The following is a 17,500-nucleotide window of genomic DNA, read 5'->3' as shown; positions in this document are numbered from 1 at the left end:
TAAAAAAAGGGTATTTATATTCAATTAGGAATGATTCAACTACCTCCACACGGGGGTCTACCAAAATGGCTTGGATAAATAAGATTCATGGTATCCTTTTTTCCAAGGATTATCGAGAGTTTGAACGAGAATTGGAACACGAAATATATAAACTTGACGTAAAATCATTATCTACAGGCATTGAGGATTCATCAGTCTCAATTGGTGAATTTACAGAAGAAGCTGAAGAAGCTGAGAAATCAAGAACTCGTTTCAAACAATTTGCTTTTGGGGGAGAAGAAAAAGTATTCGATATGGTTAGAGCTGATCCGAATGATCAAAAAATGAGTAATCTTCAAATTGAAGAAATTAAGAAAAAGGTTCCTCGATGGTTATACAAACTGACTTCTGATTTGGATTTTGAAGAAGAGGAGGAGGAGGAGGAGGAAGAAGATGATCAGGAAGAATCCACAGAGGATCACGGGATTCGTTCAAGAAAAGCCAAACGTGTAGTAATTTATACTGACACTGATACCGATGAGGATACTAATATCATTAATACCAATGATAATATCATCAATACTACCACTGATAATATCATTAATACCAATGATAATATCAATAATACTACTGATAATATCAGTAATACCACCGATAGTAATCAAGAAAAAAATAGTGATGATCAAGTCGAAAAAGGTGATCAAAGAGGAAAAGGAAATGGTGATCAAGCCAAAAAGAAAAAGGGTGATCAAGCCAAAAATGGTGATCAAAGAGGAAAAGGAAATGGTGATCAAGCAGAAGAACATGAAATGGCCTTGATACGTTACTCGCAACAATCAGATTTTCGTCGTGATATAATCAAAGGGTCGATGCGGGCTCAAAGACGTAAAACAGTCACTTGGGAAATGTTTCAAACAGATGTACACTCCCCCCTTTTTTTTGACAGAATAGACAAAACACCTTTGTTTTCTTTTGATATCTCAAGGATGATGAACCTCATTTTTAGGAATTGGATGGAGGAAAAAAGCCCAAAAATACAAACATCTGATTATGTGGGTGAAGGGGCAAAAGAGAAAGAGAAAATGGAGAAAGAACACGAAGAGGAGTATAAAAGAAAAGAGGATAAAAGACAGGAGGAGGAACGGATAGCAATAGCAGAAACTTGGGATAATATTATATTTGCTCAAGCAATAAGGAGTTCCATATTAGTAACCCACTCGATTCTTCGAAAATACATCATATTACCTTCATTGATAATAGTTAAAAATATTGGTCGTATGTTATTATTTCAATTCCCTGAGTGGTATGAAGATTTGACCGAATGGAGTAGGGAAATGCATGTCAAATGCACATATAATGGTGTTCAATTATCGGAAACAGAATTTCCAAAAGATTGGTTAACAGACGGTATTCAGATAAAAATCCTATTTCCTTTCTCTCTGAAACCTTGGCATAGAAAAAAGCTACGATCCCATCATAAGGATCTAAGAAAAAAACAAAAAAATTTCTGTTTTTTAACGATCTGGGGGATGGAAACAGAAGTCCCCTTTGGCTCTCCCCGAAAAAAACCTTTCTTTTTTGAACCCATTAATAAAACACTCGAAAAAAAAATTAGAAAAGTCAAAAAGACAGGTTTTTTCTTTCTAAGAATTATAAAAGACAACATAAAAGGTTTTCTAAAGATTCTCAACGAAAAAATAAGATGGATTATCAAAATAGTTCTATTTATAAAAAGAAAAGTGAAGAAACTCTTTTTCTTAGTGACGCGAGTCTATGACCCAAGTCAAAATGAAGAACCAAGTCAAAATGAGAAAGATTCCAAAAAAATCATCCATGAATCACCCATTATAATTGTATCCGGAGATTGGACAAATGATTCACTGATAGAAAGAAAAATTAATGATCTGGCTGATAAGACAACCAAAATCTGGGATCAAGTAGAAAAGATTAGAAAAGACAAGAAAAAAAAACCTCTAACTCCAGATATTGAGGATATAGATATTAGTACTAACAAGGGAAATTTTAGTAATAAAAGAACCGAATCACGGAAACATATTTTTCAAATATCTAAAAAAAGAAGAAGTGCCCCATTAATCTCTAAATGGAACTCTTTTATGAAATCTTTCATTGAAAGAATATACATGGGTATCCTTCTATGTATCACTAACATTTACAGGATCAATGCACAATTTTTTCTTGACTCAACAAAAAATACTTTAAATGGATACACTTACAATGACGAAATAAAGGAAAAGGATACTAATGAAACGAATCCAAATATAATTCCCTTCATTTCGACTGTAAAATCTCTTTCTACTTATACTACTAATATAAGTAGTGATAGTAATTCACCGATTTACTGCGACTTATCTTCTTTGTCTCAAGCCTATGTGTTTTACAAATTATTGCAAACCCAAGTTAGTAACAAATATAAGTCAGAATCCATATTTCATTACTACAGAACATATCCTTTTATTAAGGATAGAATAAAAGACTATTTCCATGACTATTTCCATACACGAGGAATATTTGATTCAGAATCAAAACACAAGAAACTGCGGAATTCTGGAATGAGTGAATGGAAAAACTGGTTAAAGAGCCATTATCAATACAATTTCTCCCATGACAAATGGTCTAGATTAGCACCTCTAAAATGGAGAAAGAAAGTCAATCAGCATTTTACGATTAAAAATAACGACTCACCAAAATTGGGTTCATATGAAGAAAAAGACCAATTAATTCATTCCGGTAAAAAGGATTATTATAAATATAAATTGGACTTATTGAAGAGTCCGAGTTGCGAAAAAAAAATTAAAAAACACTACAGATATGATCTTTTATCATATAAATATCTTAATTATGAAGATGTGAAAGACTCCAATATTTATGGATCACCATTACAAGTAAACAGGCACGGAGAGATTTCTAATTACAATACACATAAATACAAATCGTTTTATGCTACAACTATAAATGATAGCCTAGAAGATAAATATACAATTGATAGGGATCCAAATCTAGATAGAAAATATTTGGAATTGAGAATCACCAATTTTTACCCTAGAAACAATATTGAAACTAGGACTAGTACGGGTATCAGAACTTTCATTAATAAAAAAAAGAAAACTACTAAGACTGGGACCAATAAGAAAGATATTCTTTATCTTTATATCAGAATTCATCAAGAAATCCAAACAAAGCAAAAAGAGTTATTTTTTGATTGGATGGGAATGAATGAACAAATGTTAGATCATACTATATCGAATCTGCGCCCTTGGTTCTTACCAGAATTTGTGCCGCTTTACGATCGATATAAGACTAATCCGTGGATCATACCAATCAAATTGCTTCTATTTGATTTTCATGGAAACAAAACAAGCGATCTTTATATAGATCCAAAGGTGGAATCTAATCAAAAAGAAAGATTTAATCCAAAACCAAAAGTAGAATCTAATCAAAAGGGATATCTTGAATTAGAGAATGGGAACCGGGACGAGAAAGAACGACAGCACCAAGGAAATCTTATATCTGATATAAGAAACCAAAAAAAAGATGTTGGAGCAAATTCCGCGGGTTCAGATATTAAGAAACGCAGAAAGAAAAAGAAATTCAAGAGCAAGAAGGAAGCGGAACTAGACTTATTTTTGAAAAAATATTTTCTTTTTCAACTCCGATGGGGTGATTCTTTCAATCAAAGAATGACCAATAATATCAAGGTATATTGTCTACTGCTTAGACTTATGAATCCGAATGAAATTGCTATATCCTCTATTCAAAGAGGAGAAATGGGTCTAGATGTAATGCTGATTAATAAGGATTTGTCTCTTCCAGAATTGATAAAAAGGGGAATATTTATTGTTGAACCGGTTCGTTTGTCTATCAAATGGGATGGAATTTCGATTATGTATCAAACCATAGCTATTTCATTGACCCATAAGGTTCAGTACCAAACTAATCGAGGATACCAGGTAAAAAAACATATTGATAAGAATGACTTGAATGGCTCGATTGCACGACACGGAGGAGTGCGTGTGAATGGGGACAATAATAATTATGATTTGCTTGTTCCTGAACATATTTTATCTCCTAGCCATCGTAGAGAATTGAGAATTATAAGCCGTTTCAATTACCGAAATAGGAACCTTGTGAATAAGAATCCAGTATTTTGCAATAGAGCTAAGACTAATGCGCAGGGGTTTGAGAAATTTGTAAATAGGGATAAGCATTTTGATACAGATACAAATAACTCTCTAAAATGGAAAGTGTTTCTTTGGCCCACTCATCGATTAGAAGATTTAGCCTGTATGAATCGTTATTGGTTTGATACCAATAATGGGAGTCGTTTCAGTATGTCAAGGATCCATATGTATAAGCAATTTGGAATTCGCTGATGTTACAATCAATTTCCCTCTTTATCACGCGCCTGGTATATGAGAACATGCAAATAAATACATACCTTATGTTAGACTCTGATACACAAGATTCAGTCAGTTAGACTCTGATACACAAGATTCAGTCAGTTAGACTCTGATACACAAGATTCAGTCACATATCAATTGGACCTAGGAATGAATCGACAGAATCTTTTTAGGTCCCTTTCCCTTTCATTCTGTTTCGTGAGCCCAGGAATATACCATCCCTTTGTATCTGAATAAATTTATTGTTATTATTTATTCATATTCATTTTGATTTGTTTGATAGAAAAAAGAGTAATATATGAATCAATCCAGATTATTGTGTACACCAGAACAAAATAAATGGTATTATTATTCTTGATTGGGAAGATTTATATCCGTGGGAACAAAAAGAAAAAAAGAGAAGAATTTATTTGTATGGTAAAGAATTCGCCCATATCCGTTATTCCACAAGAAGAAAAAAGGGGTTCTGTTGAATTCCAAGTATTTAATTTTACCAATAAGATAGAGAGACTTACTTCACATTTGAAACTGCACAGAAGAGACTATTTATCTCAGAGGGGTCTGCGGAAAATTCTGGGGAAACGCCAACGACTGCTGGTTTATTTATCAAAGAAAAATCGAGTGCGTTATAGGGAATTAATTGGTCAATTGGGTATTCGAGAACCAAAAACTGGTTAGTTTGGAAATTCGTTTGAGTTATTCGGTTCATTAGATCTTGAATTTGGATGAACCTCGTTTCATTTTCAGGAATTCATGGAATAATGAATTGGGATCGGAGAAATGGAATAATGAATTGGAATCGGAGAATAAAAACATATGACTGTACCAGACGCAAGAAAAGACCTCCTCGTGGTCAATATGGGTCCTCACCACCCGTCAATGCATGGTGTTCTTCGACTCATTGTTACTCTAGATGGCGAAGATGTTATCGACTGTGAACCCATATTGGGTTATTTACACAGAGGAATGGAAAAAATTGCGGAAAACCGAACAATTATACAATATCTACCTTATGTAACACGTTGGGATTATTTAGCTACTATGTTCACGGAGGCAATAACCGTTAATGCACCTGAGGAATTGGGAAATATTCAAGTACCTAAAAGAGCCAGCTATATTAGGGTAATTATGCTGGAGTTGAGTCGTATAGCTTCGCATTTGTTATGGCTTGGACCTTTTATGGCCGATATCGGTGCGCAGACTCCTTTCTTCTATATTTTCAGAGAGAGGGAATTGTTATATGATCTATTCGAAGCTGCCACAGGTATGCGAATGATGCATAATTATTTCCGTATCGGGGGGGTAGCTGCTGATTTACCTCATGGCTGGATAGATAAATGTTTAGATTTCTGCGATTATTTTTTAACGGGAGTTGTTGAATATCAAAAGCTTATTACGCGCAATCCCATCTTTTTGGAACGAGTTGAAGGGGTAGGTTTTATTGGGGGAGAGGAAGCCATAAATTGGGGTTTATCAGGACCAATGCTACGAGCTTCCGGAATCCAATGGGACCTTCGTAAAGTCGATCGGTATGAGTGTTATGATGAATTCGATTGGGAAGTCCAATGGCAAAAAGAAGGAGACTCATTAGCTCGTTATTTAGTAAGAATTGGCGAAATGACGGAATCCATCAAAATTATTCAACAGGCTCTGGAAGGAATTCCGGGGGGACCTTATGAAAATTTAGAATTCCGACGCTTTGCTGGAACAAAAGATTCAGAATTGAACGACTTTGAATATCGATTCATTAGTAAAAAGCCTTCTCCCAGTTTTGAATTGTCAAAACAAGAACTTTATGTGAGAGTAGAAGCCCCAAAGGGAGAATTAGGTATTTTTCTGATAGGAGATAATAGTGTTTTTCCTTGGAGATGGAAAATACGTCCACCCGGTTTCATCAATTTGCAAATTCTTCCTCAGCTAGTTAAAAGAATGAAATTGGCTGATATTATGACAATACTAGGTAGTATAGATATCATTATGGGAGAAGTTGATCGTTGAAATGATAATTGAAGAAGCACAAGCTATCAATTCTTTTTTCAGATCGGAATCCTCAAAAGAGGCCTATGGGCTCATATGGTTACTTGTACCTATTGTTACTCTTGTATTGGGAATCACAATAGGGGTATTAGTAATTGTGTGGCTAGAAAGAAAAATATCTGCAGGGATACAACGACGAATTGGTCCTGAGTATGCCGGCCCCCTGGGCATTCTTCAAGCTCTAGCGGATGGGGTCAAACTACTTTTCAAAGAAGATCTTCTTCCATCTAGAGGAGATATTCGTTTATTTAGTGTCGGCCCATCCGTAGCGGTCGTATCAATTCTACTGAGTTATTCAGTAATTCCCTTTGGCCATCACCTTGTACTAACCGATCTCAGTATAGGTGTTTCTCTATGGATCGCTATTTCAAGTATTGCCCCTATCGGACTTCTTATGTCCGGATATGGATCAAATAATAAATATTCCTTTTCAGGTGGTTTACGAGCTGCTGCTCAATCTATAAGTTATGAAATACCGTTAACTCCATGTGTGTTATCAATATCTCTACGTGTGATTCGTTGGAATACGCACTCCTACCTCTTTCTTTGCTTTTTCTAGGAAAGAAGTTGGTTGATTGAATATATAGATAGAACTCTTTTTTATTCATCACTGGGATCTATGAACTAAACCAGATAGTTATATGAGTGAAACAAAACTGCTTATGAATTCGCAGTAAGAAGATCGAGTCTCATTACCTACGTACGAGAGTAAAGTGGAGCTAAACATAAGCAGCGGAAGCTGTTTACCCCAAGTATCGATTAGCCATCAGGACTTGAAGCGGGCGCAAAAGATCAACTGTATGGAATTTTTACTCTTGTATTTATTACCATACCGAGGATCCACCAAAACTGAGTGGACGGTTAGGAACACCAAGGTACACAAAAGATTAGTAATGGAGATAATGTAACGTATCCAAACGGATATTTTGACATTACATAAAAGGAGTCATAATGAGGGCTTGAAGTTGGTAGAAATGATCAAAAAGTACTTCCCCGTGATCCCGATCCAGAGTATAGCTCCTATCCACTGATTTAAAAATAACTATCAGGAACGAAGTAATCCTTTATTTATATAGTATAGTCCTTCTGAGAAAGAAGAGAAGAACAGGAAGGAAAAATGGATTGACTATTTATTGTATCTTATGGAAAGATCGAGTTAAGTTATTACTGAACAAGAAACTCAGCAAAAAGAATAAAGGATGAGATGGATTCAGAAGTGTACTTTTTATTTGTTATTATCTTATCGCGGACAGAATCCCACTGGTCTAGTTCACTTATGAGCATTTTGATTCATCTTTCTTTTTTCCTATGGTATGCCGATGTAATACCGAAGCATACCTTAGATTTATTCGTGACCATTGAGGAGCCGTATGAAGCTGAGGTCTCATGTACGGTTCTGGAATAGAGATGGGAACAGTGATGTTATCATCGACTATGATTATCTAACAGTTCAAGTACGGTTGATATAGTTGAGGCGCAGTCAAAATATGGTTTTTGGGGGTGGAATCTTTGGCGTCAACCTATAGGGTTCATAGTTTTTATAATTTCTTCACTAGCAGAATGCGAGAGATTGCCCTTTGATTTACCGGAAGCCGAGGAGGAATTAGTAGCAGGTTATCAAACTGAATATTCAGGTATCAAATTTGGTTTATTTTATGTTGCTTCTTACCTCAATTTACTAGTTTCTTCATTATTCGTAACAGTTCTGTACTTGGGAGGGTGGAATCTTCCTATTCCATATATACCAATTACTGAACTTTTCGAAATAAATAAAACTAGTGAAGTCTTTGGAACAACAATTAGTCTCCTCATTACATTAGCTAAAGCTTATTTGTTCCTGTTCATTCCTATCTCAACAAGATGGACTTTACCTAGGCTGAGAATGGATCAACTATTAAATCTTGGGTGGAAATCTCTTTTACCTATTGCTCTCGGTAATCTATTATTGACAACTTCTTCCCAACTTGTTTCGCTATAACAGAATAGGATATTCCAGATTCTTATCCTCTCTCAAGCAAGAGAAAGAAACATCAAATTATTCATGGATATTCACGATATATGTTTCCTATGGTGACTGGGTTCATGAATTATGGTCAACAGACAGTACGAGCTGCAAGATACATTGGTCAAAGTTTCATGATTACCTTATCTCACGCAAATCGTTTACCTGTAACTATTCAATATCCTTATGAAAAATCGATCACATCAGAGCGTTTCCGTGGGCGAATCCACTTTGAATTTGATAAATGCATTGCTTGTGAAGTATGTGTTCGCGTATGTCCGATAGATCTACCTGTTGTTGATTGGCGATTAGAAACAGATATTAGAAAGAAACGATTGCTTAATTATAGTATTGATTTCGGAATCTGTATATTTTGTGGTAATTGCGTGGAGTATTGCCCCACAAACTGTTTATCAATGACTGAAGAATATGAACTTTCCACCTACGATCGTCACGAATTAAATTATAATCAAATTGCTTTGGGTCGGTTACCAATGTCTGTAATTGGAGATTACACAGTTCGAACAATTATGAACTCAACTCCAATAAAAATATCTATGGAGAAACCCCTTGATTCAAGAACGATTACCAATTAAATTAAAAATAAGACTAAGTTTTGATCAAAAGTAGGTAAGTTTCTTTCATGTCAGACAAAGAATAACTAGATTTGTGAGGATTATAACTACTTTTTGAATATATAAATATATATAGCCATTATAGCCATAGCCCTTATTTGTTTAATTAAAAATATGAAATTACGAACTCTGTTTCGACTAAAGACAAAAGCAAGATTGGCCCGTTCAATTGATTAACTCAATCTACATAAACCCACACCACGCTGGGGTAAGAACTATTAGATATAAAAAAGGGTAACCCACTTTTTCCCGACCAGTAAGATCATGAGATATTTTGACTTATTTATCGCTTATTTAACACATAATGGATTTACCTGCGCCAATACATGATATTCTTTTAGTATCTCTGGGATCAGGTCTTATAGTAGGAGGTCTAGGAGTGGTATTACTTACCAATCCAATTTATTCTGCCTTTTCCTTGGGATTGGTTCTTGTTTGTATATCTTTATTTTATATTCCATCGAACTCTTATTTTGTAGCTGCTGCGCAGCTACTTATTTACGTGGGAGCCATAAATGTCTTAATCTTATTTGCTGTGATGTTTATGAATGGTTCAGAATATTACAATTCTTTTCATTTTTGGACTGTCGGAGATGGATTCACTTCGCTAGTTTGTACAAGTATTTTTTTTTCACTAATTGCTACTATCCCAAACACGTCATGGTACGGGATTATTTGGACTACAAGATCAAACCAGATCATAGAACAGGACCTGACAAGTAATGTTCAACAGATTGGGATTCATTTATCAACAGATTTTTATCTTCCATTTGAACTGATTTCTATAATCCTTTTAGTTTCCTTAGTGGGCGCAATTGCTATGGCTCGCCGGGAATAGATACTTAGAATTGGAAATAACAAACCAACCAAATAAAATAAAGCAACCTCCGTGTAATTGTTATCGCATCTATCTGTCCACCCTAAATTGGAATATTGTTCATGAGACATATTTCAAAGTTTTTGTTAGTTCGACGACCCATTTCAGTGTCTTTTTTGGTACTGTATTTCTTATATATATTATATGGATTGATAATTGAATTAGATTCAGTAGAATCTTCTCATTTAATTAATCGAATCAGTTGAATTGTTGTTTATATTGAAATGAATCGAGATTGACGAGGAGTTGGTCAATGATGCTCGAGCATGTACTTGTTTTGAGTGCCTATTTATTTTCTATTGGTATCTATGGATTGATCACAAGTCGAAACATGGTTAGAGCACTTATGTGTCTTGAACTTATACTGAATGCTGTTAATATGAATCTCATAACATTTTCTGATTTATTTGATAGTCGCCAATTAAAGGGAGACGTTTTCTCGATCTTTGTTATCGCTATTGCAGCCGCCGAAGCAGCTATTGGACCAGCTATTGTTTCTTCGATCTATCGTAACAGAAAATCAACTCGTATCAATCAATCAAATTTATTGAATAAATAAAAATAGTCGGTAGTCGGAACCTTTACTCAAATAAAATATATAAAGACATATACGTTATGTCACTCTGTAGAAGTAAATAGACACTCGACTCACGTTATGGATCAATGGATCATAAGCATGGATTAGGAATAAGAGTACAATAAATTTTATACGTTTTCTTTCTTTATTATATATAACTATAATTCATTTATAGATTAGCAAAACGTGTATTGACTGATATGACCATGTTTGATGAAAGATAAGAGATCAAAGTATCTTGGGCCTATCTCATGAACAGATCAGAAATAGATTTCTAACAAAACTTTATGGTCTAATCACCGATTCGTCTGGTGCCAAAATATTTAATCATTTACTAAAGCTACCAGACCGAAAATTTATGACGTTCCAAAAAAAATTAATAGATCTAATGTCACACTCAGTAAAGATTTATGATACATGTATAGGGTGTACCCAATGCGTACGAGCGTGTCCTACAGATGTCCTGGAAATGATACCCTGGGACGGATGTAAAGCTAAGCAAATTGCTTCCGCACCAAGAACGGAGGACTGTGTAGGTTGTAAGAGATGTGAATCTGCTTGTCCAACGGATTTCTTAAGTATACGGGTTTATTTATGGCATGAGACAACCCGTAGCATGGGTCTAGCTTATTAATACGTTACAAAAAACTCCCCTTGAATCCATTTGATTCCTCTTTACCGACAAAAACCCGTACTCGATAAATAAAAAAATCCGAGCGCGGGTTTTTCTGGTCAAATCAAAGTGTATTTTGTCTTTACTATGAGTGATTTTTATTGGTTAACAATCATTGTTGTTTTGCCCATATCCGCGGGTTCCTTAATTGCTCTTTTCCCTCATAGAGGAAATAAGGTAGTTCGATGGTATACTATCTGTATCTGCTTATTTGAACTCCTTCTAACGACCTACGTATTCTGTTATCATTTTAAATTGGACGATCCATTAATCCAATTGGAAGAAGACTTTAACTGGATAAATATTTTTGATTTTCACTGGAGACTCGGAATCGACGGACTTTCTATAGGACCCATTTTATTGACAGGATTTATCACTACTTTAGCTACTTCAGCGGCTTGGCCAGTTACCCGAAATTCGCGATTGTTCCATTTCCTGATGTTAGCAATGTACAGTGGTCAAATAGGATCATTTTCTTCTCGAGACCTCTTACTTTTTTTCATCATGTGGGAATTAGAATTAATTCCTGTTTACCTACTTTTATCCATGTGGGGAGGAAAGAAACGTCTGTACTCAGCTACAAAGTTCATTTTGTACACTGCAGGAGGTTCCATTTTTCTCTTAATGGGAGTTCTAGGTATGGGTTTATATGGTTCCAATGAACCAACATTAAATTTTGAAACATTAGCTAATCAATCGTATCCCGTGGCATTGGAAATAATATTTTATTTGGGTTTCCTTATTGCTTATGCTGTCAAATCACCGATCATACCTTTACATACATGGTTGCCAGATACCCATGGAGAGGCGCATTACAGTACATGTATGCTTCTAGCTGGAATCTTATTAAAAATGGGAGCATACGGGTTGGTTCGGGTCAATATGGAATTATTACCCCACGCCCATTCCATATTTTCTCCTTGGTTGATGATAGTAGGGACTATTCAAATAATCTATGCAGCTTTAACTTCTCTTGGTCAACGCAATTTAAAAAAGAGAATAGCCTATTCTTCCGTATCTCATATGGGTTTCATAATAATAGGAATTAGTTCTATAACCGATGCGGGACTCAATGGAGCTATTTTACAAATCATCTCTCATGGATTTATTGGTGCTGCACTTTTTTTCCTGGCAGGAACAAGTTATGATAGAATACGTCTTCGTTATCTTAACGAAATGGGGGGAATAGCTATACTAATGCCAAGAATCTTTACGATGTTCAGTAGCTTCTCAATGGCTTCTCTCGCATTACCAGGAATGAGTGGTTTTGTTGCAGAATTTGTGATATTTTTGGGAATAATTACTAGCCCAAAATACCTTGTAATGTCAAAAATACTAATTACTTTTGTAATGGCAATTGGAATGATATTAACTCCTATTTATTCATTATCTATGTCACGCCAGATGTTCTATGGATACAGGTTATTCAATGTTCCCAAGTCTCACTTTGTGGATTCTGGACCACGAGAAATCTTTATTTTGATGTGTATCCTTTTACCTATAATAGGTATTGGTATTTATCCAGATTTCGTTCTTTCACTATCAGTTGACAAGGTAGAAACTATTCTATCTAATTACTTTCATGGGTAGCTTTCATGGATGGATTTTTTTATGGTTATGGGCAGCACAGAAGATCCAATCCAATAATCCTGCACTGCTGTTTACAAACAAATCAATCGTTGGCTAGACCAATCAAAAGGAAAAGAAGATTTTTCCTTCTATCAAGTCAAAAATGCAATTAAATGAAGGAAATTGTAATCAGAAATATCTGTAGTTTTTATTATTTAACTACAGATATTTCTGATTACATATATATCTTTCACCTTATACATATAATGTATAAATGAGATAATAATATTATGGTTAATAATATTATGGTATATGAGAGGGGTATATGAGAATGAAAGGGTATGTGTACAATCTTTCTATGTATTCTGCAGTTTTTTTCTTCAATTAGATGTTTAATGTGAATGAACCATAACTATGTAGCCCTCTTCCTAATAGATTGACCCCAAAATAGCAGATCCAAATTATAAGAAATCCCATAGAAGCCACAATTGCTGAATTTGCACCTTGCAAACTTTTATTTGTTCTAGTATGTAAATAAATCGCGAATACGGTCCAAGTAATAAATGCCCAGGTTTCTTTGGGGTCCCAATTCCAATAAGATCCCCATGCCTCATTAGCCCATACTGCTCCTGAAAGAATACCTATAGTTAAAAGGGTAAAACCCAAGCCAATGACACGATAACTCCAAGAATCCAATCGCTGAGTCAATTGATACCTGTGATAATTTCTAAACGAAAAATTCACGTATTGGGTCTCATCAAAAGAAAATGAACTAATTAATAAATGATTGGTTTTACCGAAAATATCTATCTTTCTTCTAAACGTAATGACCAGGAGAGTTATGGATAATAATGATCCACATAAAAGAGCTGCATAGCTCAACAACATCATACTTACGTGCATCATTAACCAACGGGATTGGAGAGCAGGCACTAATATTGCGGATTGATGCATTTTAGTTAAAAGACCCGAAGTGGCAAAGCCTTGGGTTAAAATAGCGCTTGGGGCGGTTATTTTACTGAAAAAATTCTTATAGTTTCTAAAATATGGAACTATATGAATAAGGGAGAAACTCCATGAAAGGAACATTAATGATTCATATAGATCACTTAATGGTACATGTCCCGAATAAATCCAACGAGTAACTAATAATCCTGTTATACAGAAAAAAGTAGCTATCATGCCTTTTTCTGACGAATCACATAGTCCTACAATTTCATAGACCAAGGTCATCAGATGAGTAGGAATCACAATTGAAATGATCGAAAAAGATATGTGAGTTAATATATGTTCTAAAGTTGCAAATATCATAAACAATCATTTTTTGTTTTTATAGTTATAAAAAAAGGGAACCCTTCCTTAATTACCGAATGTAAATATGGTATCGAATTAAAGGATCCGTTGTGTCCTTTTTTGTTTTAGAGAATGCCGCCACTCGGACTCGAACCGAGATGCTCTAGCACTGCTTCCTAAGAACAGCGTGTCTACCGATTTCACCATGGCGGCTTGTTCGAAGTAATACTAACTCATGCATATTCAATCGTCGATATTGAGAGGTTCAATGCAATTGCAATAGATGATTATTGAATCAATCGAAGAATAGCCATTCAAGTCAATATTTGAAGGTTCCATAATTGTTACTAGCTTACCTTAAAGCTTAGTAATAGTGAATCGATGGGGAAAATAGTGAATCGATGGGGAAAATGGCAATCCCCATCTCGCAAATCATATAAAAATGCACTCTATTCACTATATTGAACCTTGTATCTTGCGTCTAATAACGCCCTTTAAAACACAAATAGTGCCATTTTGAGGGCCCAATATATGATACAGAATCATTAATTTATCCAATCATTGATTGATGTTGATTTAGATCATTTGAAGGGTTTCTTATCACATTATTATTTATTCTTTGCTTTTTTTATTTCATTTTTTTTGTCGTACAAAAAAACCTTTTGAATAACCGGTAGAAATGGATTTAGCTAAAGAAAAAGCTTTTACCGCTGCCCAATATCCCTTTCTCTTCCAAAAATTTCTACGAATATGCTTTTTTGATATAGAAGTACGTTTTTTTGGAACCGCCATGCAAAAATGAACTTTTCTAAGTTGAATGTGAAAGACATGTATTGTTCAAAATAGATCATTAATTCTTTCTATTCATATATCTATTATTTAGTTTATAGATTTTCTTCATAACATACAAATATGCGCATATAGCATATAATAGGGACTAAACTAAATTATTGCTAGGGACTCAAACTCAAGTTGGAGAATAAAAAGAAAGGAGATTCGATTCGCTAGGTATAACTCTCATAGAAAAAAATAGTTATCTTTTTTCTCTTTTTGAAGTATTCATTATCATTATTATTGCATACAATGAAAATCTCAGAAGAAAGAAAATTGTACTAATTGTTTCATATCTCCATTCATTAGGATCGATGGTATCAACTACCGATGAAATCGACCCCCGCAGATAAATAATATAAAAAGAAAAATAAATAAAATAAAAGGTTACAATTCCTATCTCAGTCTATTTCAAATAGACCATATATATAACCTACATATACCTACCGTCGTAATACATTTAATAACAATAACCAGAAATTAATTACCTACATGAGATAAAACAATAAGATTTTCTCTACCAATTGATCCCATTAAAGCATAGCGCCCCCACGATTCGAATAATACTTTTGTTCAATGATCCATTACTTGAACATTACTTGAACTTGATTAAGGCAATTTAAGTAACCTCTTACTTCACCTTCTTACTTCACCCATATGGGAGGTTACAAGTATCATAGAATTTCCCACAAGTTCTGGTGGAAGCCAATCAATCAGTTTCAAATTAAATTTAAATTAGTTAATGATTTTGGATAAAAGATCTTGTTGGGTTGAGTTATTTGCGGATCTCATGATCCATATCAAAAGCTAATAATTACTTCACCCCTAGTATTAAGCAATAATTTGCTTAATTATATCATTTGACCAATTCAATTGTAACTCCTTGGGTCAAATTTTAAATAGTCGAGGAAGAGCGAGATTAATAAAAAAGAATATTCTTTTCGTATCCTTATTTTGGTTTGTGTTAAAAAAAAAATAAATAAGAACTGGTGATGAATGTGAATTGGGAACAATAATTAATATAATTAATTAGAAGAAAATAGAGGAAAAAGGTTTGATTTAATTTTATTATTATGGTTATGGAACGCACATATCAATATGCATGGATTATACCTTTCGTTCCGCTTCTAGTTACTATGTTAATAGGATTGGAACTCCTGCTTAATCCGACAGCAACAAAAAATATTCGTCGTATATGGGCTTTTCCCGCTGTTTTATTGTTAAGTATAGTTATGGTCTTTTCCACTAAGCTGGCGATCCAGCAAATCAATGGTAGCTCAATTTATGAATATCTATGGTCTTGGAGCATCACTAGTGATTTTTCCTTAGAATTCGGCTACTTGATTGATCCACTTACTTCTATTATGTCGATATTAATCACTACTGTTGGAATCCTGGTTCTTATCTATAGTGATAATTATATGTCTCATGACCGAGGATATTTGAGATTTTTTGCTTATATGAGTTTTTTCAATACAGCGATGCTGGGATTAGTTACTAGTCCCAATTTGATACAAATCCATATTTTTTGGGAACTAGTGGGAATGTGTTCCTATCTGTTAATAGGTTTTTGGTTTACCCGACCAATTGCAGCAAATGCCTGTCAAAAAGCGTTTGTGACCAATCGTGTGGGGGATTTTGGTTTATTATTAGGAATCCTAGGTTTTTATTTAATAACAGGTAGTTTCGAATTTCAGGATTTATTCGAAATATTCAATGATTCGATCATTAATAACAATGAGATGAATTCCTCATTTGCTACGCTTTGTGCCTTCTTATTATTCCTCGGTGCAGTTGCTAAATCTGCGCAATTCCCACTTCATGTATGGTTACCTGATGCTATGGAGGGACCCACTCCTATTTCGGCTCTGATACATGCGGCTACTATGGTAGCCGCAGGAATTTTTCTTGTAGCTCGGCTTCTTCCTCTTTTCATAGCCATACCTTACATAATGAATATCATATCTTTGATAGGTGTAATAACGGTACTATTAGGAGCTACCTTAGCTCTTGCTCAAAGAGATATTAAGAGAAGTTTAGCTTATTCCACGATGTCTCAATTGGGATACATTATGTTAGCTTTGGGTATAGGTTCTTATCGAGCCGCTTTATTCCATTTGATCACTCATGCTTATTCTAAAGCATTATTGTTTTTAGGGTCTGGATCAATCATTCATTCCATGGAACCCATTATTGGGTATTCTCCGACTAAGAGTCAGAACATGGTTCTTATGGGCGGTTTAACTAAATATATGCCAATTACAAAAACAACTTTTTTTTTAGGTACACTTTCTCTTTGTGGTATTCCACCCCTCGCTTGTTTTTGGTCCAAAGACGAAATTCTTAATGATAGTTGGTTGTATTCACCGATTTTTGCGATAATAGCTTTCTACACAGCAGGATTAACTGCATTTTATATGTTTCGTATGTATTTACTTACTTTCGAAGGGCATTTACGTAGTCATTTTCAAAATTACAGCGGACACACAAATAGTTCCTTCTATTCAATATCCATATGGGGGCAAGAAGGTTCCAAACCTGTTAGCAGCAATTTGCTTTTAACAACAAGGAATAATAATGACAAGTCCTCCTTTTCCAATTGCTCGTTT

The 17,500-nt window shown here is 34.6% G+C and overlaps 4 protein-coding genes across 4 annotated transcripts in view; all 4 read left to right on the top strand.

The window, feature by feature from the left end:
- Positions 1–4,370, top strand: part of LOC126409498 (protein TIC 214-like) — a 5,964-nt gene extending 1,594 nt beyond the window's left edge. The window contains exon 1 of the mRNA XM_050075473.1: positions 1–4,370. This exon is cut by the window's left edge and continues 1,594 nt beyond it. Coding sequence (XP_049931430.1) covers positions 1–4,370 — 4,370 coding nt within the window.
- An 827-nt stretch (positions 4,371–5,197) lies between these two features.
- Positions 5,198–11,232, top strand: LOC126409501 (NAD(P)H-quinone oxidoreductase subunit H, chloroplastic). Its single transcript, XM_050075476.1, has one exon. The coding sequence runs from the start codon at positions 5,214–5,216 to the stop codon at positions 6,393–6,395; it is 1,182 nt and encodes a 393-aa protein (XP_049931433.1). The 5' UTR covers positions 5,198–5,213; the 3' UTR covers positions 6,396–11,232.
- A 53-nt stretch (positions 11,233–11,285) lies between these two features.
- Positions 11,286–13,015, top strand: LOC126409500 (NAD(P)H-quinone oxidoreductase chain 4, chloroplastic-like). Its single transcript, XM_050075475.1, has one exon. It carries the CDS (start codon positions 11,286–11,288, stop codon positions 12,786–12,788), a length of 1,503 nt encoding a protein of 500 aa, XP_049931432.1. The 3' UTR covers positions 12,789–13,015.
- A 1,429-nt stretch (positions 13,016–14,444) lies between these two features.
- LOC126409499 (NAD(P)H-quinone oxidoreductase subunit 5, chloroplastic-like) overlaps positions 14,445–17,500 on the top strand; it is a 4,250-nt gene continuing 1,194 nt past the window's right edge. The window contains exon 1 of the mRNA XM_050075474.1: positions 14,445–17,500. This exon is cut by the window's right edge and continues 1,194 nt beyond it. Within this exon, the coding sequence (XP_049931431.1) occupies positions 15,965–17,500 (1,536 nt within the window). The 5' untranslated portion in view covers positions 14,445–15,964.

The sequence above is a fragment of the Nymphaea colorata genome, unplaced genomic scaffold (genome assembly GCF_008831285.2).
Source record: "Nymphaea colorata isolate Beijing-Zhang1983 unplaced genomic scaffold, ASM883128v2 scaffold0453, whole genome shotgun sequence".
NCBI lineage: Eukaryota > Viridiplantae > Streptophyta > Magnoliopsida > Nymphaeales > Nymphaeaceae > Nymphaea > Nymphaea colorata.
Note: the sequence above shows the minus strand (reverse complement) of the source record. Positions and strands in the feature narration are given on the sequence as shown.